Source organism: Anopheles marshallii, chromosome 2 (genome assembly GCF_943734725.1).
Source record: "Anopheles marshallii chromosome 2, idAnoMarsDA_429_01, whole genome shotgun sequence".
Classification (NCBI taxonomy): domain Eukaryota; kingdom Metazoa; phylum Arthropoda; class Insecta; order Diptera; family Culicidae; genus Anopheles; species Anopheles marshallii.
This window is the reverse complement of record NC_071326.1, coordinates 36848022-36873641: the sequence shown is the minus strand read 5'-3', so window position 1 is coordinate 36873641 and position 25620 is coordinate 36848022. Positions and strand designations below refer to the sequence as shown.

Sequence of the window (25620 nt, the reverse complement as noted above, 5' to 3'; positions counted from 1 at the left end):
TTCAAGTGGAACCTCAATCTAACTTCAGCATGAGCAACAGCAACAGCGACAACGAGAATGAGGGTGGCCTTAATTTGGCTGGTTTTCTGTTCGGAAACGTCGACGAACATGGGCATCTCGATGGCGATTTTCTCGACGAGGAAGCAAAGCAGCAACTTTCATCACTTTCTCGCATGGGTCTATCGTCCTTCCTGGCCGACGTGCTGCAGGATGACGATGGGGAGAAGCCTTCCCGTGCGTTCAGCGATAGCGATGAATCGTCCTCCAGTGATGACGACCGAAGACACCGTCGCTACGATGACGATAGCGATGGTACAAACTATAAAGTCAAAGCCGACTGTGCAGTGGATTATTCCGACATAACAGAGCTCGCGGAAGAATCGGCTGTTGCACCGGCATCTGCCATCAAGAAGGAAGAATTGGATGGAGTTACAAAGGAGGAGAAAAAGGACATTAAAATCGAAGACGATGTAGATGATATTGAAGCAGCGATTCCGTGCTCTCGTGTCGAAGCACGAACCGCTTCTGACCAGTCCACTGTCAAGGAGGAGAATATCGGGGGAAACGGGGTGGACGATAAGGAACTTATGCCACCACCAACAGCACCGGTAAGTGGCGATGGAACAGCACCAAACTCTTCGCCAAGCACGGACGAAGCGTCCAAAGATAAACCGAAAAAGCTTGAAACTCCTCTGGCCGCAATGTTACCATCCAAATATCAGAACGTGGACGTGCGCGAATTCTTCCCAGATTTTCGACCGGACAAGGTTTTGCGCTTTTCGCGCCTATTTGGACCGGGCAAGCTTTCCAGTCTGCCACAGATTTGGCGCAGTGTGAGGCGACGTCGAAACAAAAAGTCTCAATCTTCCTCGCGCAAACCACGCGATGGGTCGGATTCCACTTCCGATTCGGACGAACCGAGACGTCGTCAGTATTTCACACCAACGTACGCACCGCTGCCACCGAAGGACATGTGGGCATCGGATGACGAGGTGCGCTTTACCAGCCGTGAGGCGGACGAAGAAAAGGAAGTGAAAGATAAAGAATCAGACAGCAAGGGTGATTCGAAACCGAAGGTGGCCGATTGGCGGTATGGTCCGGCTCAAAAGTGGTATGACATGCTGGATGTGCCCGACACGGGAGAGGATTTTAACTACGGATTCAAGCAGGCTGATCCGGTCAAACTAGAAGCGATACCTATGGTAACGTCCGTCACGGACAAGACCTTTCCGGACGACGCGTTCCTGATGGTGTCCCAGCTACACTGGGAAGACGACGTGGTGTGGGACGGGAATGATATCAAGCACAAGGTGCTGCAAAAGCTCAACTCGAAAGTAAACGCTGCCGGTTGGTTACCGTCGAGCGGTTCGCGAACGGCTGGCGCTTTCAGCCAGCCGGGAAAAACAATCCCGGCCTCTCCGGCAAGCACCGGAACGAAATCATCCTCCGCCAGCAAGTTGAGCAAAACGCAAATGATTATCAATGCGGCACAAAAGGCGCAGGAAGAAAATGAAGACGCTTGGTACAGCATTTTCCCGGTGGAGAACGATGAGCTCGTCTACGACAAATGGGAAGACGATGTAATATGGGACGCGGAAGCAGTAACGAAGATCCCGAAGCCAAAGGTACTGACGCTGGATGCAAACGATGAGAACATCATTCTGTGCATTCCGGACGATATCGATCCGTCCAAAATCGTGCGAAACACTGGCCCCCAGCCGAAGGTAAAGATCCCCCATCCGCACGTAAAGAAATCGAAGATTTTGCTCGGCAAAGCGGGTGTGATTAATGTGCTGGCAGAAGACACACCACCACCACCGCCCAAGAGTCCCGACCGTGATCCGTACAACATTTCGAACGACGTGTACTACATGGCAAAATCGACTGAAGCGACACTTAAGATCAAGGTGGGTGGTGGCAATTTGCTGCAGCATTCGACACCGACGGTGGAGCTTCGGGCACCGTTCGTCCCTACGCATATGGGTCCGATGAAGTTACGGATGTTCCACCGCTTGCCGATGAAGAAGTACTCGTACGGTGCACTCGCCTCCGCCAATCCACAATCTGTTCTGCCGCTACAGAAGCACATCAAGAAAAAGGCAAAACAGCGCGAACTGGAACGTATTGCATCGGGCGGTGGTGATGTGTTCTTCATGCGTACCCCCGAAGATTTAACCGGTCGCGACGGTGAACTTATCTTGATCGAGTTTTGCGAGGAACATCCGCCCCTGATGAATCAGGTCGGAATGACATCGAAAATTAAAAACTTTTACAAACGCAAAATGGGGAAAGATTCCGGTCCACCCGAGTTCCGCTTCGGCGAGACGCATTATGCACACACGTCACCTTTTCTTGGCATTCTCCATCACGGTCAGTGCATACAAGCGATCGAGAATAACATGTACCGGGCACCGATCTATCCGCATACGATCCATGAAACGGATTTTCTCGTTATACGCACCCGTAACAACTACTACGTGCGGGAAATGGACGCACTGTTCACGGCCGGCCAGGAGTGTCCACTGTACGAAGTGCCCGGACCAAACTCGAAGCGTGCGAACAACTTCGTGCGTGACTTCTTGCAAGTGTTTATCTATCGGCTGTTTTGGAAGAGCAAGGACAATCCGCGTAAGATTCGAATGGACGACATTAAGAAAGCGTTTCCGGCACATTCGGAAAGCAGCATACGGAAGCGTTTGAAGCTGTGTGCAGATTTTAAGCGAACGGGCATGGATTCAAACTTTTGGGTCATCAAGCCCGAGTTTCGTTTACCGTCGGAGGAAGAAATACGGGCAATGGTATCGCCGGAACAGTGCTGTGCGTACTTCAGCATGATCGCAGCCGAACAACGGCTGAAGGATGCTGGCTATGGGGAAAAGTTTATCTTCGCCCAGCAGGAAGACGACGACGAGGAGATGCAGCTGAAGATGGATGATGAGGTGAAGGTAGCACCGTGGAACACGACCCGCGCCTACATTCAGGCAATGCGCGGTAAGTGTATACTGCAGCTGAATGGTCCGGCTGATCCTACCGGATGTGGTGAAGGGTTTTCATACGTTCGAATGCCAAACAAACCGACGGTGAGTACAGTTTATCAGCTAGCTGTTATGAGATGGTATGCTAATTTCGCAAATTGTTATTGCAGCAACAAAATAAAGAGGAAACAGAAAGCCAACCGAAACGCACCGTTACCGGGACGGATGCTGATTTGCGCCGATTGTCACTAAACAACGCAAAAGCGCTGTTGCGCAAGTTCCAAGTGCCCGAGGAGGAGATCAAGAAACTGTCCCGCTGGGAGGTGATTGATGTCGTGCGTACACTCTCGACCGAGAAAGCGAAGGCCGGCGAAGAAGGCATGGATAAGTTTTCACGCGGCAATCGATTCTCGATCGCCGAACATCAGGAACGCTACAAAGAGGAATGTCAGCGGATTTTCGACCTTCAGAACCGAGTGCTGGCGTCGTCGGAGGTACTTTCCACAGATGAAGGCGAATCGACCGCATCGGAAGAGTCCGATCTGGAAGAGTTGGGTAAAAATTTAGAAAACATGCTCGCGAACAAGAAAACATCCACCCAGCTGTCGCTCGAGCGCGAAGAGCAGGAACGTCAAGAGTTGTTGCGCAAGATCATGGAAGAACAGGGTGGTTCGGGTCAGAAGAAGAAAAAGGATGAGGAAGGATTAAAGGACGAACAGCAGTCGAGTACGGCGAAGATATTGAAAATAACGCGCACGTTCAAGAATGCTGAAGGACGCGAATATACGCGTGTTGAGCTGGTTCGCCGCAGTCCGGTAATTGATGCGTACGTGAAAATTCGTACGACGAAGGATGAGGCATTCATACGCCAGTTTGCGACCCTTGATGAGGCCCAGAAGGAAGAGATGAAACGTGAAAAGAGGCGCATCCAAGAGCAATTGCGGCGCATCAAGCGTAACCAGCAAAAGATCGGTTTGCAAATGCAGAACCCACACAACTCGGTTGGAACGCCTATCAGCCTTGGCGATCGGGAAACAAACACTCCGAAGCCATTTTCCAACCGCTTGCTTGATATATCGGGACGCAATCTCGATAGTCCCGGTGGGGGTGGTGCAGCATCTGGTTCTGGAGGTTTGTCCGGACCAGGCAAGGAACACAGCCCATCATCATCGTCCCGCAGGAAGGCAAAGATAAAGCCAGACTTAAAGCTGAAATGTGGTGCATGTGGACAGGTTGGACATATGCGTACCAACAAAGCCTGCCCACAGTATTCGGGTATTTTGGCGACGCCCTCGCTGAATGTGGCAATGACCGAGGAACAGGAGGAGGAGATCGAGAAGGAGCTTAATGCGGACGATGAAGGCGATCTGGTGAACGTGGATGGTACGAAGGTAAAGCTGAGCGGTAAACTGTTGAAACGCCACGAGGACGTAAAGCGCCGTACACTGCTGCTAAAATTGCCCAAGGAAGCGTTGGGAAAAAAGCGTCGCCGGGTAGGCGGTGACTCACACTGTGACTATCTGCAACGACACAACAAAACAACGAACCGCCAGCGTACGGATCCAGTCGTCGTGTTTTCATCCGTGCTGGAACAGATCTTAAACGAGTTGCGTGATATGCCGGATGTGCAGCCGTTCATGTTTCCGGTCAACGCCAAGCAAGTGGTCGATTACCATCGCATTGTGCAAAAACCGATGGATCTGCAAACGATACGCGACAACATCCGGCAGAAGAAATATCAAACACGCGAAGAGTTCCTGACGGACATTACCCAAATCGTGGAGAATTCTTCGCTTTACAATGGTGCGAAGAGTTCGCTCACGGTTGCGGCCCAGCGCATGCTGCAGAAGTGTAAGGAGCGTGTACAGGAACGCGAAGAACGACTGACGAGGCTAGAAAAGAGCATCAACCCACTGCTGGACGATGACGATCAGGTCGCGCTATCGTACATCCTTGGAGAATATGTGAATGGTCCGCTGAAGGCGATGCCCGAGAGTTGGCCATTCCTGAAACCGGTGAACAAGCGATTAGTGAAAGACTACTACACCATCATTCGACGTCCCATGGATCTGGAAAAGGTGTCGAAGAAAGTTGCCTCACACAAATATCACTCGAGGGCCGACTTTCTAATCGATTTGCAACTGATCGCGGATAATAGCGAACAGTACAATGGAGCAGAAGCAAACTTCACCAAACAAGCACGCCAAATGGTGGAAGCTACGCGGGTGGCACTGGACTCGATGGATCACAACGTAGCGCAGCTGGAGAAGAATATTGCCCTGGTACAGGAACGGGCACGTAACGAGGACGACGACATGGACTGGGAGGACGACGAACAGGAAATGAAGGGTGGTGCTGGTGGTTCACGGGAATCTACACCCGACCTGGACGACGGTGGTAACGATAGCAATCCTGATCGACCGCCTTCATCGACGGACGCTTCCAGGGCGGCTCGATCCGAGGCGAAGCGTGCCCGTGCTCGTCAACGAAAGGCCGCTAAGGGTGATGGTAAGTAGCAAACGAGTAACAAGTCATTTTACATTACATTGTTCATGTGCCTGTGGGTGTGTGTGTGTGTGTTTTTGAACTGTTGTGTCTGATAACATCATTACTAATCATGAAATCTGCATTTCTTAAATGCTTACGATCTCACCTCATTCGGCGGGTGTCTTTATGTACATAAATTCATCGATGGTTCTGATGATCTGTCCAATGTGTTCTACCATACCCTGTGTAACGTGCATTGAACTGATTTAATCGTTTGTTTGGATGTGAACATTTTACACGATTTCACCAGCATGTTCATTCGACAGTGATGCTGCTTAGCAGTAAAGCATGCAGTACTCATGTTTCTAAAATTTGAACCCAAACTGCTCTATACTGCTTAAGATCATGTCTTAACGACTAATGGCTGACTGGTGTGTTGATTGTCGCACACCTGTAAATATGCAAAAGATTATTCCTATTTCGATAACTATCTGGAGAAAGGATTATTTAAACCAAAACATAGCAAATGCATAACTTCGGGCGTGTCGATCCCATGATACAATCTAGTGAAATGACGTCTATAGTGATAACGTACTGATCACTGGTGTTTACCCCAGTCTCTAGTCCAAGAAATATCTTTCTGTATGTAACATATCGTGATACAAAACCTCTATTGCGTACTGTATGCAGAAGATTCGTGTTTCAGGATTACTTACACTGTGGCCATTTAACATACGGCATCTTTTGTAGCTTCGGGAACATGTATCTTCAAAGTTCGTACAATAGTTTACCATTCATTTCCTGTGAATTTGTCCACTTTAACACATGTGTCGTTTCCCAGCCATTTGTTTCTGCTTGCTGTGTTCCTTCATGCCTTTCTTCTCTGTTGGTTAATTCGAGTTACTAAATGCATCTCAACTTCACCGCGTGTCTCCATCGGGTTCCGATATCCATTTTCATTTTCATTACAAATGTACCCAAATGGCGAATCAATATTTAAAGCAAGATTTTTCCTCCCAAACATTTGCGTCAGATTTTGCAGGACGACCATACGGATCGTCCTATCCCGAATCGGCAATGCCATTCCCGATAGTTCGCCCGAACGCTCTTCCTGCTTTCCATCGGTCCGGGCCAATGATCGGTTCGGGCATGGGAGGCCTGAGTGGCTTTATGCCCGGTACGGGTATACCTAGTGCGATATCTCGCAGCAGCAGTAGTACGGTACATGAAAACCCACAAATGATGCATCCCAATGTGGCCGCTTCGGCTTATGAAATGAATTGGATGAATTTGGGCGCAGTGAACTATGACGAAATGGCTGGACCTTCCGGTTACGGTAGTGCCGCTAATCAGTATGGAAACGAATATGGTAGTGGCGGTGGAGTGCCGATCGGGTTTAACGATACACAACCGTCGAAAAATCCGGCGAACATTGCAAATGATGAACAGAATCAATTGTTTCAGCCCTTACCTTTGGTCACTACTCAAAAGCGAGGTAAGTTTTGCACAGCTTTCGAGCTTCAACTTAATTTTCAATGCTCTCGTTCGGAAAATGTGATGAAAGCAATGATGTTACTAGGGCGGTTCATAAACACAATTATGGATATCTTTTTACTACATTTGCGGTGTAAATTATGTTATCTAAAATTAATCCCCTTCTTTGTTCCTACGAGCAGATCATCAATATTCAACGGATGATGAAGAATTCGAGGAAGTCGGTACAAGTGACAATGAGGGTGTTTCTGTAACGTTGGAACAATCGAACACCACCTCCAGCATGATGCCACCACAGAGCGAGGACGACAGTCAGCAAGCAGCCGAAGCGATGGTGCAGCTTAGCAGTGCCCAATACTACAACGCCGCGCAGGATGAATCGATGGAGATCGATCCCAACTACGATCCTAGTGATTTCCTGGGGATGTCAAACCGGCAGCAAACAGCAGACATGAGCCGCAACGAAATCAGCAGCAATCAACCATCCTCGGATGCAAACTATTCGATCGATCACCAATCCAACCTAAACAGTGAATATTCTCAAGAAAGCAGACAGGACAGAGATGGTAAAGATCAACAGCAGTTTCACGACCAACTCGATACATCTCAGGCACCGGACAATGACACGCAACAGCAACAACCAAGTGCCCTTCCGGCACTACAAACTCTACACTCGGATTTGGCTATTTCCGATAGTGATGATGAAAAGAGTAACTTGCAAATGGATGAAGTACGCGACGAGAATGATGATAATGACGAAGGTGGTGATCTGTGGTTCTAGATCAACTTCTGTGAGCTTATGGCGAGTTACAGTCAAGTAGTTAAGCATCGATAAACAAAAAGCAATGCGGGATTTAATATTCAATAAAGTATGTCTAAAGCTACTTAAAAATGGTCGGATGTTCTCTAGAAAAGAGAAAACCAGCGATGACGATTTTCTCCGTAGTTTATCTTCTTATTCGCTTCAATATGTTTTATCGAAGTAGAATATCTGCCACTTGAATGACTGAATAGTCCTGTAGCCTTCCGAAAGGCTATGTGTAAACGAACTGTTGTTGGGTGGTGTATTACCTACTTTACGACCTTATAACAGCTTCAAATGTCCTGTCACACTATCCACCGCCACATTAGGTGCTGGTCCGATTGCGAGCACGGTTTTGGTGTTGGCTTCAATCTGCGTACGACCCGCATCACGTATCAAACAGCAATTTAGCTTGTTTGCCTTCGCGGTACGATAGATTTCCATCATTGCCAACTCCGTATCCACTTTCAGAGCTATCTTTGCCTGTCCGCTACTTTGCCACTTTCGGATTGCCGCTGGCGTATTACGAAGTCCACTCTCGAACGCACCAACGGCCGCGTGACCACACTGAGCGGCTATTTTGCCTTTCCCCATCTTCAAATCATTTCGCACTACCAGGACCATTTTATACTCGCCACCCATATCGGCAAACACCTAAAGAGCAAGTTTGATTACATTAGTTTAATAATTTCATTCGTAACCGGTCGTGTACATTGCATTTCAGTTGATCACCGGCATAGTTGTTTACCTTATCCGTTCCTTCATCTGGCGAAGAACGTTTTTCCGGCGAAGTAGAGCTTGTATCCGCTGGACGTGGTATTTTTGCGATAGTGTAGCCTGCCACGAACGATACGATGGTAGCAGTAATTCCGAAAACTACGCTCGTATCCAACATTTTCGTTGGCAAAAGTTTACCGGTTTCTCGAATAACGAAACGCGTTCAGAATGTTTGTTCGCTGTTGTAATTGACAGTGACAGTTTTCCAATCATGTGGTGCAGGTTTATAACTGTTGGTTGCGGGAACGCCATTTAAAATTTTGCTATGTGTTGTTTATCAAATAGTCTTCTTGTATTTAAATCTAGTGCTATTAGCCATAAAACAACGAACTATTTGTATTTATTAGATGTTCAAATATTTTCACTAAGCTTTTGTACAACACACCCAGCAATTCATTTGAATGATGATCTTTCAGCATTCATCTCCAAATGATAAACCAAAGCACAAACGTCAGCTCCACTGTTTGTTGACGTTTTCATCAGCAGCTACCGCAGAAGATATAAATAACATTCGCACGATTTGTTAGGCAAAAAAAAGTTGCCCGAATTCATGTAGCATCCGCGATCCACTTTTTACCCGTGACCAAACACCCAGCAACCGGCAACGGTTGTGTGGTTAAAGTTCCGGCTAGACAACAGTAGCCCTTCTCTACTCCTTCCTGTGATCCGTGTGTATCCGTGTGCACTTGTACCAACAAAACCACGATGAGCTTTCTGGGCCACGATAGATAAAAAGTGATTGAATCGACTGAAAATTGACGGTGCGTACCAACGTCGCCAACGCAGCAACGCGGGCACGCTTGTGTTCCACATTTGCATTAAGCCAGATACGAGTACAACGGAACGATGGACGCCAAAATAGAACATGTATCGGTGATTCTACCCGTCAGCAATGATCCGGTCATCGTTGGGAATGTTAGCTCTAGGAAAAGCTTAAAACGAGTACGTATGCAACCCCTTGAAGCAGATCGTAATTAGACAGATAATAAATCATTTTCCCGTTTTTCTAGCATTGGAACCAGTTGTCTCGGTTCCAAAAGAATTTAGCCTGCATCTTACTGGCCGGTATGTGCATTTTCTACGTCATATTTTTTGTGCTACCATTCAACGATCCGTCCCGCAGCTCAGATGCGATTGATCCCATGGAGCACATCCAGATAGCACCATTTAAGGAAAGGGTAATATACATTCTGCTTTTATATCTGTCTGTCCACATGATACAAACTGAACCTCAAATTGTCCATTTCCGTCGTTATTTTGTCTCTTCTCACCTTACGTCTTTCTATGCTCGCTTTTGTTCGATGTTTGCTATATTTGTTCCATGTTGTCTGTACGACTGCCCGGAATCGTAAAATCAATTGTAGCATGAGCGATTTGCATCTTCCATGGTGAAAGAGATTAAGCTCACCGACAGTTTAGCAAACCCTCCGACGGAGGAAGCACTTGCGAAACCGGTCGGTCAGCAACCGGAAGCCAATCTTATGCAGCTCGAAATTGTGCACAACGAACCGAAAGAGATCGTCGACAACGAAGAGAACGTGCTGGAGGAAAATCGACGCATGCCGTTTGCTGGTGCGAAAGATTTTAAGGTATGTATGTGCATTCTGGTGGCTGGGTATGTTCGTCCTGCATGCTTTTGTGAATCGTGACGTCCACTTCAAGGTTGGGTGGAGAAAATTATCAAGCAAAAATGATGGTACTTACACTGATCATGTTTTATTGTAGGGTCCAACAAACGACCGGCAAAGGGCCGTGGTGGAAGCGGTACAACATTCGTGGAAGGGCTACAAAGAATACGCCTGGGGCCATGATAATCTGAAACCCATTTCGATGGGTTATTCCGACTGGTTCGGGCTCGGTCTAACGCTGGTAGATTCGCTCGACACACTTTACATAATGGATCTGCAGGACGAGTTTGATGAGGCGCGCAGCTGGATCGAGAAGTACTTAAAGTTTGACATTAATCGTGAGGTTAATCTTTTCGAAGTGACGATCCGTGTTGTCGGTGGCCTGCTGAGTGCGTATCACCTGAGCGGTGATCGCATGTTCTTGGACAAAGCGGTCGATCTTGGAAATCGCTTGCTGCCATGCTTTGATTCACCGTCCGGAATACCATTTTCGGATGTGAACATCGGATCGTTGGCTGCACACGCACCCAAGTGGTCACCGGACAGTTCAACGAGCGAGGTGACGACAATTCAGCTTGAATTCCGTGACTTGTCGCGCAGCTCGCAGAACCCCGTCTTCGAAAAGGTAACGTAGCAATCGCGGGTGAATCGGGCAGGATATTACATCGTAAGTGTTTGATTGTTTTGCAGGTAGCGGCCAGAGTAAACCTTAAAGTACACGAACTGGACAAAAATGAAGGATTGGTACCGATCTTCATCAACGCTAATACGGGACAGTTTCGTAACTTTGCTACTATTTCACTAGGAGCGCGAGCCGATTCTTATTACGAGTATTTGCTCAAGCAGTGGCTTCAAACGGGCAAAAAGGCTGAAGACTAGTGAGTTCCAAAATTCGTGTTTTAAGGTTTGTCCGTGGAAACAACATCTCATGAACGCTTTCCCTTCATTGCAGTCTTATCGAGGACTATCAGCTATCTATGCGCGGTGTCCTGAACCAGCTGGTACGCACCACTCCCAATGAAAAACACGTCTATATCGGTGAGCTGCTTAATGGGAAAGACTTCAAGCCAAAGATGGATCATCTAACGTGCTACCTGCCTGGTACCCTGTTGCTCGGCTACAAGAACGGCATGCCGAAGACGCACTTGCGGTTAGCGACCGATCTGCTAGAAACATGCTACCAAACGTACATGAAGCAACCCACACAGCTCGCACCCGAAATATCGTACTTTAACGTGAACGGAGAGTCTGAAACGGATATCTACGTGAAGACGAACGATGCGCATAATCTGCTGCGACCGGAGTTCATCGAAAGCCTATACTACTTCTACGCCATAACGGGTAACCGCACGTACCAGGACATGGGCTGGACGATCTTTGAAGCGTTCAATCGCTACACGAAGGTGAAGAACGGCTACACCTCGATCGGTAATGTGAAAAATCCGCTCAATACGCGGCCCCGCGACATGATGGAAAGCTTCTGGCTTGGGGAAACGCTCAAGTACTTTTATCTGTTGTTCAGCGACGATCGAAACGAGATCGATCTGGACAAGTATGTGTTCAATTCGGAAGCCCATCCGCTACCGATACGGGAAGTGTAAGGGGGCATTGGGAGGGATTTCCCTACGAACATGGCGTGCAAATGACACAAAAGATTTTATTTATATGTTACGCTACGTTTTTTAAACCGCCTAGTTGGTTGTGGCGCTGTGGGAGCAAATTTCCTCACGAAGGCGCATAAAATTGCTTCTGAAAAGACGATATTAGTTAGAGAGAATGAACCTTCTTAAGATTCCTTTCGTAACTTAACGAAACGCAATAGTAAATGGGTGGGATTAAAATGTACGTTTAGTGTGTATGTTCAACGAAGATGCTACCAAACAAAGGATGAGTGTCACCGGCACCATTGGGTAGATCGATCGCTTTTGACGGCACGCCGTTGTAAATATGTGTACGGGGATTTTAGATATCAATAGCTGGTTGCCTGCGGCTGGTTCTAGCCCACGGGTACGAACACTGCGAACCACTTTATTAAATGTTACCAAAAATGCAGCCGGCGTGTAGAGCTTCGCCGATTTGTACGCCTTGCACGATACGACAACACATTCCCGAGCACGGTTTTTCCTTTGTGTTTCTGTGTCCCCCAACGTACTTTATACACTTTCTCTCCACACTCTCATCTGTCTCCACTGTCTTTCGTTTCCTAACTTACTACTTTCCTAGCGTTTCCTGCAAAGAGCATTTGCTGGCGAGCATTTGCACCAGCGCAAATCGGGCGTCAAAAATCGAACGATTTAAAAGCTACAAATTACTAGAGCTAGTGATAGGAGTTTGATTTCGATTCCTTATTCTCTTTCGTGTACACTGGTTTTCTAGTCCCTCGGTGGTAACGTAGCGAAATAAAGTCCAACTTAAGGATGAACCGAAAGCGAAAGAGATTTGATTAAGACTTAGCCACAAACAGCAACTCTTATAGATGGTTAAATGATACAATCATAGATTTTTGTTTTACAGTAAGATTATCGATAAACGGTTAAATATTATCCACTGTCTTAATTAACAATCTTGAGCAAAATTTTAGGAAAAGAAAATGGCGATATTTCGGAATAAACAATCAAAACGTCGAAAATACATGACGGTTTGCCTGACTGGAGAACTGAATGTGAGAAATTATTACCCATGTAACACTAGCTTGTTGATTTTTATGTATACCTTTGTTCTTGCCGTTAGTAAATTAAATCAACTACTTGCCGGATCTTCACCATACAACAGATACTGGAAAAGATAGCATAGCAGCAGTTACCAAAGATTTATTTTGGGGTGCAGGATTTACTAACCAGGCTTGTAAGCATGACAATGACACTACAGCTATTCGGGGTCAAAAACCTTCTTCTATAAGTAGATGCGGGGTTTAGTATACTTTCGAGACATAGACTGCTGTTCGCTCCGGAGTGTACTAGATGCTCGCATTGGAACAACGTTTTAAAGAAGATCATTGAGCTCTCGGGTAAGATTGACAATACGACCAACAAGATTATTGCCCCTGGCGACATCGAGCTCAAGATGATCCTTAAAGGGTAGCCTAGAATCCAACAGAACTCCGAGATCCTTGACGCACTGCAAGCGTTCGAGAGAATGGTCCAGCGAATCGAATGGAATGGAAAGTTGATGAACAGTAAAGGTCCGAGATTGCTACCTTGAGATTTTCCAAGGACGCCTGTATGGTAGGGAATCACCTATCCGAATAGGAGCGATCGCTGAGATAAGACCATGCCAGTAACAGATTGGGAAAACCCACAGCATTAAGCTTGACCAGCAGGATGGGGTGAGAGACGGTATCAAACGCAGCTTTTATATCATTGTGCACCACATCAACTGGAAGTATCATTGATAAGAACACCAAAACGTACGCGCAATCAAATTGGAAAGCCGACGAAAAGCCTAAAATTTGTAATTTTAGGAAATAAGAGAGTCCTGTGTCCTCATTGATCCATAATTCTGTTACAATTTCTTGATTCAAATTATACAGGCAAACAAATTTCTTGATGATGTACTGAAGGGAGAAAAAACAAACAGAAGCATAAAATAATTTTCTTTTTCCCTGTTTGTAGTATTTCGAGTTTTTCGTTGGCTCGCGCTTTGCGCGTTGACGTCGCGCGATCGCGCACACATGGCACACACAAGCTAGAGGATTCGCAACACTGATGTCGCACAGTTGTTTGTTTAAATTCGTGTGCCACACGCCACCACCGCACATGTGCCCGTTCTTTGATCGGCATGCTAAATCAAGGATGAAAAAAAAAAACCACGAAACTACGACTCGCACGTGTTTCGCGCTCTTATCATCAGGAGCGTACATTTGCTGACCCGATCCAACCCCCCCTTACCGCTTCCTCCTAATATGATTAACGTTAACATATCGTTGATCTGCCACACAAACTAAACATAATCCCGTTACCAGTAAGGATTCCCCCAATGTTATGTGACTGCAATGTGCTGAAAACCGAAGCAAAAAAAAAATTATAATAGAAACGAGTGGCGTACAACAAAAAAAAAACCGGCACATAGCTTACAATGATATGTTTCAGGTTTATTTTCGGGTTTTACTGGTTTCATGCTGCTTTTTGGAAGAAGATGTCCACATTCTTCTTTAACGCAGTGTTGCGCTGATGCGCAACCGGGCATGATATTGTCAGTGGCGATAATTTACGAATGTGTTTTATCGCTTCGTGCGCCAAACTGGCTGCTTATGTCAAGGAAAAAGAAATTTAATGCGACCATCATCGTTTTTTTTTTTTGTTTCACCGTATTAGGCACAGATGAAGACGCAATGTTACGGTAGTTCGATAGTCAATTTTTCATGGGCAAGGCCGGGCTATGTCTAAAGCGATTTAGAGAAATAAATGAACATCTGTGAGTTTAATAAGTATTGTTCTAACTGTTGACTTACTTAACCTGAAATATTAGTAAGATATAGATCTGTTTTTTTTTTTTTGTGTAAATTAAACCTAAATTGAGAATTTCACAGACTGGGACAGTTGTACGTCGGATATCTTTCAACGATAGCCTCCACGAGTCTTCTAGGTTACCCTCCATTGATGTAGTGGTCAGACGTCTTAGCTTTATGACCACCACCGATACTATACTTACTTACTTATCAGACACTATAACCTCACCGGAGCATGGCGAGTCTAATCCGCTGTATGACAGTCAGTTCGTCGCACAGTTCGTAGAGCTCGTCATTGTAGCGGCTCCTCCATTGGTCTTCCACACATGCGGGGCCAAAAATCCTTCTGAGCATCTTCCTCTCAAATGCGACTGAGAGGGTTTCGTAAGTTTTGGACGAAATCTATGTCTCAGAGGTGAGCACTGGAACTGTATAAGTTATTTATAGTCTCAGCTTCGTTCGTCGCGACAGGTGTTTAGTTTTGAGAAGTTACCTCGGACTGTAGCAAGACCGGTTGGCAGCCAGCACCTTAGCGCATATCTCAACATTAATTTCGACCCCAGATAGCTCGTATTGGCATTATATTCCTACAATTACTGACATTACTACTGACACTACTGGCAGGTGTACTGAACTTCATGATCAGTCTTAATAGCTAGAATGCCCGATTCCTTGACTGATAGATGTTTATGCCAGGTTTGATTAATCCCATCGTTGGAAACAAAAATCGGTAACAGTAAGTTATCTTCATCTTATTCCTTAGAATTAGTTGTATTTCCATTAATTACAAAATCTTTCTATTTTCGCTAATCATAGCCAGATCATCAATTATAGAGACACCTTGAGATGAGCGATTTTGATGTTTTATATCACGAATTGCCATTTCACTATGATATTGCTATTCCAATCTTAAGGTGGGTTTCTTAGTTTTACAATTTCCATTGAACGATCACTACCCCCAGAGGTTGATCTACTGGGTGTTTTCTACGACGAAACGATCCCTTTTACGATTACTTATGTTAAATACGGTGTTCAACCGAGTGGCTTCTAATAGAACGAATGAACCACATAGACCTGATTTCAGTTTCACTAGAATCCAGGATCGATGCTTGATTATCCTTGAACGGTCGTAACGAGAGCCACTCGATGTGTTGCTTTAGCTGGAATGTAACACAAGTCAGTCTCTGATCCAATGCATTATTTTCCTGAAAAGGCGAACGACTATTTGAAATTAATTGCTGATCGAGTCCATATCCATATTCACAAGTGCATTACAGTTCATACTGGATCTACCTCTCTACATCTTTACTGATAGAAACAAGCGTTTGCGCTTAACTCACACATTACAGAAGCACAAATATTGGTTTAGCTCATAACGTGACCATAAACCACTTTATGAAGGTTATATCCTGGAACATTAATCTGCCATTAATGTTTATGGTAGTGCTCCGAACTTGCTTCTTGAAATGATCTGAACCCTTCCAGAGTTGCAGAGGCTTCTCGTTTTACGATGTCAAGGGAATTTCGTCTAAATTACAAGTCCGGGACGTTGGAGTTAACCGCAAAAAAATAAGGTTGAAATCTTCATCTTAAAAAGCATTAATCAACGAGTACTCCTTCCGTTGCGTGCTGCCCTCTTTTCATAATATTGTTTTAAAAAGCTACAGTAAATCAAATTTATTGTTTTCTAAGCAAAAAAAACACACCCAATAAAACTGGTCAACGCTGGTAAATGTGTATATTTTCGAATTGAAATCTCATGTGGTCGATGTCTAGCTGTAGCTTTACATTCGCCTTCAAACCCGATCGTTCGTCGTTCGTCCCGTGTACTTCAGGAGCAATAAAACAAACATCGTGATCCTGTTTTTCGTATGGTAGATCACTTTTTCCCTTCCATCCCTTGTTCCACTGCTCTGTCAATGAACGCAACGGAACAGTCACTGTCACGGCATATCCTTGCCGGGCCACCGGTATCCTTTTTCGTCGACACGTTGTAATTATCCCGCACATTGACACAGAAACGATGTCATCATTCTTTAGCTGGTTGGGCGTTTTTTTTTTTTATTTGTCCTCTCTTCACAGTTCAGTGCATGCACGGCTCAGCTCGCAGGTTCCCACCGTTCAGATGCACAACCATCAAGGACCACCACCAACCATCAACCGTGGCACCGATCGCGACGAGATGTCATCGACTTGCGGCCGTTAGAGCGATAATTAATATTATTTTAATGTTCCCTTAAAACGGCTCCTAACGGCTTGTTTGGAGATGAAAACGATCGTAAAGGCGAAGAGGCCAACTTCCCGGCACAGGATCCGCCAGGGACTGGGTGGAGGTGGTGGAAAGTCAAAACAACACTCGCATTGACTCCCGAAACTGTCCCGGGACGAGTGTCTGTTTGGACCTCATAAAAAGGAACCTGATAATCAGGGATGAGCGAGAGAAAGAGAGAAGCGAGAGAGGGAGAGAGGATAAAAAAAACAACAACTTCGGTTGGTTGGAATGTTGGAAAATGGTCCATAAAAAGCACCTACCATCATTAAACCGCATACAACACTTGAGAAGCACCGGAATGTTGGATACATGGATGGAAGAGGCATCAATCGCGACGGGGGAAGAGTGGCCCGGATCGGTTAGGAAAAACACCTAATTTCGAACGCGACCCAGCGACGATATGGGAAAATGGAACTGCAACTCTGCCAGCTCGTATCGTATCGCTCTGCGTATGATGGATTTTCATAGCCTTTTTTTATAGTCCTAGCACTACAGTGAGTTCTTTATTTTCTGTTGGAAACATGTCCTACGAGTTATTAGAAGCGGATCGAATCCTTTTCGGTGGAAATTCCACGGTAGCTTCCGGAGCTTCTGATTCTTGGTTGTTCTTTCTGTTTTCGAGAAGAATGGGTTTCTTTGAAGATGCATTCTACAGCGTATCCTATCTCTAGCACATGTTTATGATTTAAAAAATGTATTACATTTTCATTTTTCATATCTTTTTACATTAGTTTAAAGATGATTCGTGTTATTGCTGATGTTTCTTATGGTAATAATATTCAAAAGTTCAAATGTTTTAAATGATTCCGAACCTACTAGGTTCGTTCCGCTCCTTTTGTGGAACGATCGAACCTAGGCGTGTACAATTTCATAAGGTAGGTTTTATGCACCTTAATTTTTTGTTCGTCTTGCGAAGATTCTAACGTTAACGTTTACTTCTGGTACTCTTGCTCAAAGCTGTGGTGGAATGTAAGCAACACTTATAGTGCACGTTTGTTCAATGATCTTCTGCGAAGTTGATACCCTTATTTGTTCGTGAGCCATTTAAATAACCAATTATGTTCTATTCCATTCTCATGGGTCCGTATGCCACGATATAGTTGGGTAGGCTTAGAAGGTTAGATTCTGTGGGAAACGAATTTTCTCTAAAACTGAACACATATTAACTGAACGACGGAATAGACCAACGTTTGAGAAATTTTAAACCAAAACCACTTATAAATCATAACTACGTTCGTCAATGGTTGTAGTTGCGATCGGGTCTTATTATTACATCGTTTAATATACGTCTAAAGTTTTTCCTTCTGTTTAATGATGTTTTTAGAACTCTGATAAAAACTATCGTCAATAATAGTGAAGAATTAGTAGTAATAAATTTACATTCAAAACTTTTAGTAAAACCGAAAACTTTAAATGAATTATACGTTTAATAATGGTTCATGAATGTATAAAAATCATATCATGCATATGATTTTTTTTATTTTCTCGTGAAAGTAGATTCAAGGAATGAACCTTTCCTTTCCTTTAAGAAAGAACCTGGTTCCGTTCCGTTCCGGAAAAAAATTAAAGTTTTTCATCACTAGAACCAATACGTTGACATGAGTACAGGAGCCTAGTAACATGCAAAAACAGCGGTGCAAAAGGGATGCGTTCAGACGAAAATAGCACAAACACCACTACAACAATGTTTTAGTAAACCCAAAATATTTCCTGCCAATTATTAGAATCAGTACCAATCATCATAATATATTGACGATCGTTTTATTATCATACTGCCCATTTCATCGATCATTTCCACTCACAACAAACACTCAATTGGACCATTTTTCCATCCATTACGATCACCATACATCAACTTAACTGCTATGTTATAGGTTTGTGCAACTTGCATCTGACTGTACCGTGGACGTGAAAAAGCAAATAGCTGCACCCGTTTACAGCGGGAACGAATTGAACGGTCTCAAAGCCCGTCTTCCGAGCGCAAGGATGCGTAACGTAAGTTCGATTACAGTGCCATAAAATCGCTCGCAACGCGATAATCACGTGGCTCGTACGGATTGTGGAGGTTTTACGATTGTTGTTACAATGTTGCACTGTAACATAAAAATGTTGTAAAACGTTAAACCGCTACCGCTCGCATTTGCTGCAAGATCGTACAGCTGACAGTAACGCATCCCTGCTAAGAATTTTACGACCCTTTCCCATACGCTTTCCCTCCGAAAACTAATTTCCCTTCGATGCAAGGGTGAATATTCGTTGCGTTACAGACTCTTTCTCCGCCAGTGGTTGGGAATTTTGGGTGAATTGAATCGATTGATCGCGTCGCGGTTCGGCTTCGCTCCTTGTACAGTGGCCGCCTTGTTCCAACCATGGTACCCGACGTACCAGCGAACAACGCGCACATGGAAAACATTTCGTTACACATCATAATTTTCCCCTTTGCCACAAGCGCGTATCGAATCACGCCTACGCGTTCAGGGCCGTTCGCTGATGCATTCCACAAACGCTGCGATCCTTGCCACACCATTCGAAAGTCGCTCACGCAGCCCTGTTCACAGCACGAACCTTCTAACCGAACAAGTGTCACCGGGAAGTGGATACGAAGGGATTGGTTTTAAACATCGGTAGTGTCTAGGCTCAAGCCGTTTTCGATTCAATCTCACTTAATCCGGCACTGATTCAGACGGACACTTGGTCGCAGTTAGCATCAGTGCGTTCGGTTGTGAAAAATGTCGCACCATAACAAACACCGAACACCGAAGCCTAAAGTTCAATTTATGAAGCGTGAAATGAACCAGGACGAGCGGAAGGAAAACCGTATCCTGATGGAAAAGCGAAGCGAAGTGGGAAAATGGGAAATCTTTCGTACAAATTATGTGACACTTGAAATAAGATATCCAATAAGTTCCAAAGAGCGATGGGCTAGTTTGTAGGAAACATTTAACACTCAAACCAATTGCTCGATTTCTTGCAGGCGTTACATGAACATTTTTTCCCCGCATTGCAACACTTTACTGTTAACTTTAAAATTTTTGTTTTTTTTTTCGCTATCTAAAATAACGTCAATTTAAAGTTTGATAATCGTTCGAGTAATATCGAGTAATAGTCGCATCGTTTCAACATGTAAAGAGGATCTTCACTCTTTATTTTTAAAGCTGTCGTACTGTTCATTTAATTGTATTTCATGTTTTTATATCTTGGAACTTTTTTGGGAATTATTTGAAATTTTTAAATCCATCCCAGTGTAGGAATCTGTTGCTACCAAATAAAAGGCAACCAATTGTTCCAACGGTTTCACACAACAGGACCGCTCCAAAATCCCATCCGTACTAGTGTTGTGCTTTATAAATCATTTCAGAAGAGTCATTCGTATGCATTTTTAGCGAGGAGTCATTCAAAAAAGAGATCGAAGAATTCGTGAATCCTCAGAGCAGTGTCGGAGCAGAGTGTTGGATCAAACTGTATGAAAACCGTTAGCATTATAGTGGTTTAGCAACCGATTACCGGAGGGAGGAGATTATTCATAACTCCTTGGACAAGCTCCTTTAAGATCATTAATCTTGGATGATTCATGATTAATAAAAGATTCATAAATCTTTTTAATAGATATTCAGATTATTTGTTCATGTCAAAGATTCATTCAGATTCATGAATCTGAATCAGCTATGAATCGCCCAACACTCATCCGTACCAATCCCAGAATAGACTTTCCAGCCTATGGGAAAATAATGTCTAAGAAAGGCCACTTCAGTTTGTTGTGCCACAAAAAAAATAAATCTCTACCTTTGGTATTGCTTTTTAATCTTTACCGAGTTTGACCAACACAGGACTTGAATCATATTAATCATCACTGAATCCTTTCCAACGGTCAAAACAAAACATTTACATTTAACAGTTTTTAGGTACAATACTCAAATACAGATACCTATGAGACATGGCCTCTACCTAAGGCTGACAACCATCTTTTCCAGTCGTTCCCAACGTCATCGATGATCTTTTTTTTTAGCAGCTGACCATGATCATGCCTGAATTGGAATTGGCTAGGAGGACATCCAAAGCTAGTACGGATATTCTCCGGTATTTATCGTCCATGCGAGTTCATTTCATTCTCTTCTTCCGTAAAAATCAATCGCGATATATTCCGTAGTTCCATTACTTTGTTAAGGGAACATTCCACTAAATAATTATCTATGATTCTATTTCATAAACTTAGGACACAAATGTTATGTTTAATCACATTCAATAGGAATCTAAACATAAATCCCGTCCGCTGAATGCGTGTAATTAAGTAATTACTTTAGTAAGTTATGTAATTGTTTCACTTTAAAAAGCATCTACTTACTTACTGATTCGACGCTACAACAGCTTGACGGTCTTGACGTGCTACAGGAAACCGTTCTAGTCCGTACTAGTCTGATGAGTTTAGCCGGAGTTTCAAAGGACCTCATTGCGTCGTAAAAGTTTATCTTTGCTATGCTATCGTATGCGACTAGGAAGTCAAAGAGAAAAACCTGTTGTTCGGGCAACTTCTCCAACGGTACTGGAATTTCCGTTTCGGACGCCTCTCTGATAATTTCCATTTAGATGTACATAGGTAATTAAGATACCAATATCAGTTTGGACCACAATATCGATTTACCAAGTAAACACATTATGTATTTCTGTGGTAAATGGGTGTAAAACATGTCATTTTTCTCACCCACAACTCTCATCCAGTCTATCTGTCTGTGCAACCATTGTTAAAGAGAATAAATCGAAGGATTAACGCAAGTTCACCCGTTCGTGACACACAAGTGAGAATAATATTCCCATACACCCACCCGCTAGGGAAAACAAATTTTCCCAATGAAGGTCGTTTAAGCGCTCGGAAAGGATTTGATCCGTTCGCGCACGATCGTCAACTAGACAGCGGAACAACAAAATCCACTACATCAACTTTCAAGCACAACATCAACATCCAATTCATGCCCGCGTTAAGAGTTGTTTCACCCTCGCAACCCCTGCACAGTGCCAATTCTGGCAGGATGTTAGGGCATTATTTATTCTCCGGCGGTTCCCACCGTTTAGGTCACGTTTCGTAAGCGTCGTCGCGTTAGTGGCATCGATCCCTCCGAGCTGCATTCGCCCCTCGCAGTTGCAGCAAATGGAACGATCGCGATGATTAAGATGTGACAGTGTCGGTAAGTGGTTTTTAAGTTCACACTTCTCAAATTAGGTTTTTCCCCTTGGATGGCTGTGGTGTACACGCTGCAGTCATCTTCGTTCTCCCCATCGGCAGCGCCAACGATTGCCGAGATGGATGGACTGTTATTTACAAAACAACACGACAATGTGTTTATAAACTAATTTGATGAATCTCCGAAACCCGAACGGATGGGAAGGAAGGAACAAAACACCCAGCAGCATCCGGATTTGGATACCCTGGCGGGTGACACCCGTTGCACACAGTTCCGGAGCGACGGTGGTTGCCGCTACGAGCGGATGCTAAATTTATGGCCCGCGTTCGAGCGCCTAATCGGCTCATTTCGTGGATGAGTTGAAGGACGTTTCGGAATGATGAGTGGCTTTCGTTGCAAGCTACCGGATGCAACGGAAGGTTTGCTGCGTTTACTGCATCGAATGGCTGCAATTTGTCAAGTAGCATAATTTTCAACCCGATTTTCATGAGCGAAAGATATGGAGTGGAGTTAAGTGGTCTATTGTAAGGTTTTTTTTTGCTGTTGTTGATTATCATTATAAAATTCAATAAGCACTGATACGTATACCAAGACAATAATACATTTTATTACAGCTAATAATTGGTCTAATTGCCATATGTCTTAACTAGTTCTAGTTAGCATATTTTTCGATCTCTTACTTACGTTGCCTAATTTGCTGCACAATAATGGAGTCAGTTAATATTTGTCTAAACTATTAGCGGAAGTCTTTTCACATGTATGAAAAATCCTTTCGAGCATCTTTACCTCACACGACAATAAGAGATGTCGGTTATTGGTCTGGAGCCCTTTATCATAAGCAACAGGCAGCTATGAGACAGGAATCCTGGTGGAGCTATAAGCAACTGCCACCGATCCATTATCTACAATTCGATACTATTTATACAGATATAAAAGCGGGTGTCTACATGTTTATGGAATTCATTCTCGGTAAATTCCCAATCCTGGAGAAACCCTGGAATTTCCTGAATATTGGATTATTTAGTCGAAGTTCTAATCTTATTTTGAAAGATCGATAGTCAATCTATAAGATAAGGCCAGACACCTATTTGCCTTGGTCTATACATAAGGCCTGTACGGTCTACAGGGCCAGCAATCTAAGTTCATTGGACAACATTTGGCTCATACGACCTCTTTCCACTATAATTTCAACACTTTATATACTGTGTGATCTTATTCAGTATCATAACAACATTACTTAGTGTACCTTTACGTACCAACGTTATCACGATGAAGTAGTACTCGACTTTCAAGATAAGAGCATCTGTCTGTTTACCATCTTCTGTGTTTGAACTAGCCTAAAAAAATGTCAAAAAATGATATTCAAGGTCGGAGTCACTGGATAAGAATACACATAAAAGTTAAACTTATCGTAACATAATGAAGGTACTTACAGCTCAATTCCATTACATTGCAGAAAAACCGAGATTTATTGTGCAGGTTGTCCTGTGTTTTATGCTTTGATTCCACTTTAATAGAAATCGATATAAATAGTGTTTTGATACATTTTTTTTTTACTCACATCCACGATCAATCTCCAAGCATGTTGCTGAAGATAAAAAATAAATATATCACCAAAAACCTCCAACATAGCTGCAAGAAAAATCAATTTTCATTCATGTTCGCCACGTATGGGGTAAAGTCGTGTGTTTATTTTTATGATTTGCTGCCGTTCTCGTTGTACTTCTCCCGTGCTGTAGCTCTCCCCTTTGGTCCGCTTTCGAAGACACCAAAGTATGAAGATCATTGTGATTTATAGACGATCACTTACGCACTTGCCTCAACGGTAGCGTTTCGTTGTCTGCACCGTCAGCGCATTGCTCCTGGTGGGGTACTTTGGAATCGTTGTGCACAATCGGGCACAGGCATCCTTTCGGGGGGCTAGGATCAATGCGCTCCTCCCTTCCCGCCCTAGCCCACGGGCGATCAACATTCGTGAAAAAGATGAGACAAATTGCCCTACGATATGCATTTTCCATTTGTCGCTCATGAGCTCACGCTTTCGTCAATTCAATCGCAAAAAAAACTAACAGATGTAATATCACTGTATAGAGAGAAACGAACACGGGAAGGCACGTCCCAAAATCGGAACATATTCAACCACAACAACAACCGGGAAAATCTCATTAGACGGGAACGCTTGCTCGCTGACAGGTTTTTGGCATGTTTGTTTAACTTGTGACGCATGATGAACACTGATCGACTAATTCAATTTCATGTTTGGAGGCTGGCTGGCGCAGTGATCCTAACCAGATGGTTTAATTTGTTTTTTGTTTTTTGGATTCATTATGATTGAGAACGCCTAATTGATTCGTATTCGCTATGATTGAGGGGAACACGGAGTTTTCCCATGACTTAGGAAGAAAACTATGAATTCTCAAGTTTTCTTATATTATATCATTATTATTATTATTATTATTATCACCTAAAGCCTTAAAAACAGTCGTAGAAGACGCAATATTTGTGCTTGTGCGTTTAATGGAACAGACGTCTTGAGGTGACTAAGACCGTCCTGAGCTAGGACTTGTGATATGGATATTATTTATTTATTAAAAAAGCTTATCAGTGGTAACTAAGTCGACATCAATCATCAACAACTAAATGAAACTTTTCAACCGTAAAAGATCCTCATGAAGATATAACATATCTATAGATGCCATAAGAACCAAGTGATCGCGAAAATACTGAAGCTTTTTCAGCTTGGTGTGGTCCAATGGTTCAAAGGATCATAAAAGATGAAATGTTAACATAAAACATTGTTGATGTCCCGAACGCTTGCAGGGCAAAGAGACGGGGCTATAATTTATCGTATACTGCAGGACTGCACATCCTGTACTCCCGACATGGGCCGGAAACAATTTGTCCCAAACAGCAACATGTTGATGCAATTTGAATCACTCAAAACGGCATTAAAATTTCCAACCGTTGCATTACTCTCCGCACCATCAAATGCATTTGTCCCTAGACGGTGCTTTTCCTAACAAACACGCCTTCTGTACATCCACCCGTACTACTGGAAGCCATGCCCAAATGTTTAAAAACTACTAAAAACATGCAACATTCATAACTCGTAAAAAATGCATAAAATTTGAGCCACCAGTAAATCTTGCCCTCCACCATCTCCGCGCTCCGATACTGCGAGATTAACATTTCGCTCGGGCGTTGGTTGGTTTTGGTTTTCATTTTTCTTAAAACGGTTTGTTTGGAACACCACGTGATACCCGAAATTTTTGACACCTCGTACTGACGCGCCGCTAATTCTCCTTAGTGGCCAAATTTATGGGGCACCCACCGCACACAGCCGGTCGGTGGTGTTAAATGTAAACAAATTGTTACCTCATCCCCGTCCAAACGTCGACCGAACGATCGTTACCGAAACCGTCGCAAAATGCCGAAAAGATTATTTTGTTAACGCCCAAAAACTCCTTCCCGCCATCGCATTGGGTGATAAACTCTCGATTTTGATTGTCATCAACACGCTTCTGGAGGAACGTACGTGAACGTGCAACACGCTTTGGTAAA

At 44.0% G+C, this 25620-nt stretch overlaps 4 protein-coding genes across 4 annotated transcripts in view; 2 read left to right on the top strand and 2 right to left on the bottom strand.

Moving 5' to 3' along the window:
• Positions 1–25620, bottom strand: part of LOC128709835 (C-terminal-binding protein) — a 154620-nt gene that overhangs the window by 37704 nt on the left and 91296 nt on the right. The gene's annotated exons all lie outside the window — the stretch shown is intronic.
• Positions 30–7737, top strand: LOC128709827 (transcription initiation factor TFIID subunit 1). Its single transcript, XM_053804845.1, has 4 exons — positions 30–3080; positions 3146–5483; positions 6496–6957; positions 7139–7737. The coding sequence occupies exons 1-4, from the start codon at positions 30–32 to the stop codon at positions 7735–7737; spliced, it is 6450 nt and encodes a 2149-aa protein (XP_053660820.1).
• On the bottom strand, positions 8041–8653 carry LOC128719635 (probable peptidyl-tRNA hydrolase 2). The gene is made up of 2 exons (XM_053813263.1): positions 8507–8653; positions 8041–8412 (listed from the first exon to the last, which is right to left on the bottom strand). Exons 1-2 carry the CDS (start codon positions 8651–8653, stop codon positions 8041–8043), a joined length of 519 nt encoding a protein of 172 aa, XP_053669238.1.
• LOC128709831 (endoplasmic reticulum mannosyl-oligosaccharide 1,2-alpha-mannosidase) lies at positions 9382–11764 on the top strand. Its single transcript, XM_053804849.1, has 6 exons — positions 9382–9477; positions 9546–9713; positions 9900–10124; positions 10261–10788; positions 10854–11041; positions 11116–11764. The coding sequence occupies exons 1-6, from the start codon at positions 9382–9384 to the stop codon at positions 11762–11764; spliced, it is 1854 nt and encodes a 617-aa protein (XP_053660824.1).

Coding starts and splice junctions, on each gene's coding strand:
- LOC128709827 (XM_053804845.1), top strand. CDS start 30: ATGAGCAACAGCAACAGCGACAACGAGAATGAGGGTGGCCTTAATTTG. Junction 3,081..3,145: donor GAATGCCAAACAAACCGACG/GTGAGTACAGTT, acceptor TTGTTATTGCAG/CAACAAAATAAAGAGGAAAC. Junction 5,484..6,495: donor AAAGGCCGCTAAGGGTGATG/GTAAGTAGCAAA, acceptor CATTTGCGTCAG/ATTTTGCAGGACGACCATAC.
- LOC128719635 (XM_053813263.1), bottom strand. CDS start 8,653: ATGTTGGATACGAGCGTAGTTTTCGGAATTACTGCTACCATCGTATCG. Junction 8,413..8,506: donor CAGATGAAGGAACGGATAAG/GTAAACAACTAT, acceptor CTTGCTCTTTAG/GTGTTTGCCGATATGGGTGG.
- LOC128709831 (XM_053804849.1), top strand. CDS start 9,382: ATGGACGCCAAAATAGAACATGTATCGGTGATTCTACCCGTCAGCAAT. Junction 9,714..9,899: donor TAGCACCATTTAAGGAAAGG/GTAATATACATT, acceptor AATCAATTGTAG/CATGAGCGATTTGCATCTTC. Junction 10,789..10,853: donor AGAACCCCGTCTTCGAAAAG/GTAACGTAGCAA, acceptor ATTGTTTTGCAG/GTAGCGGCCAGAGTAAACCT.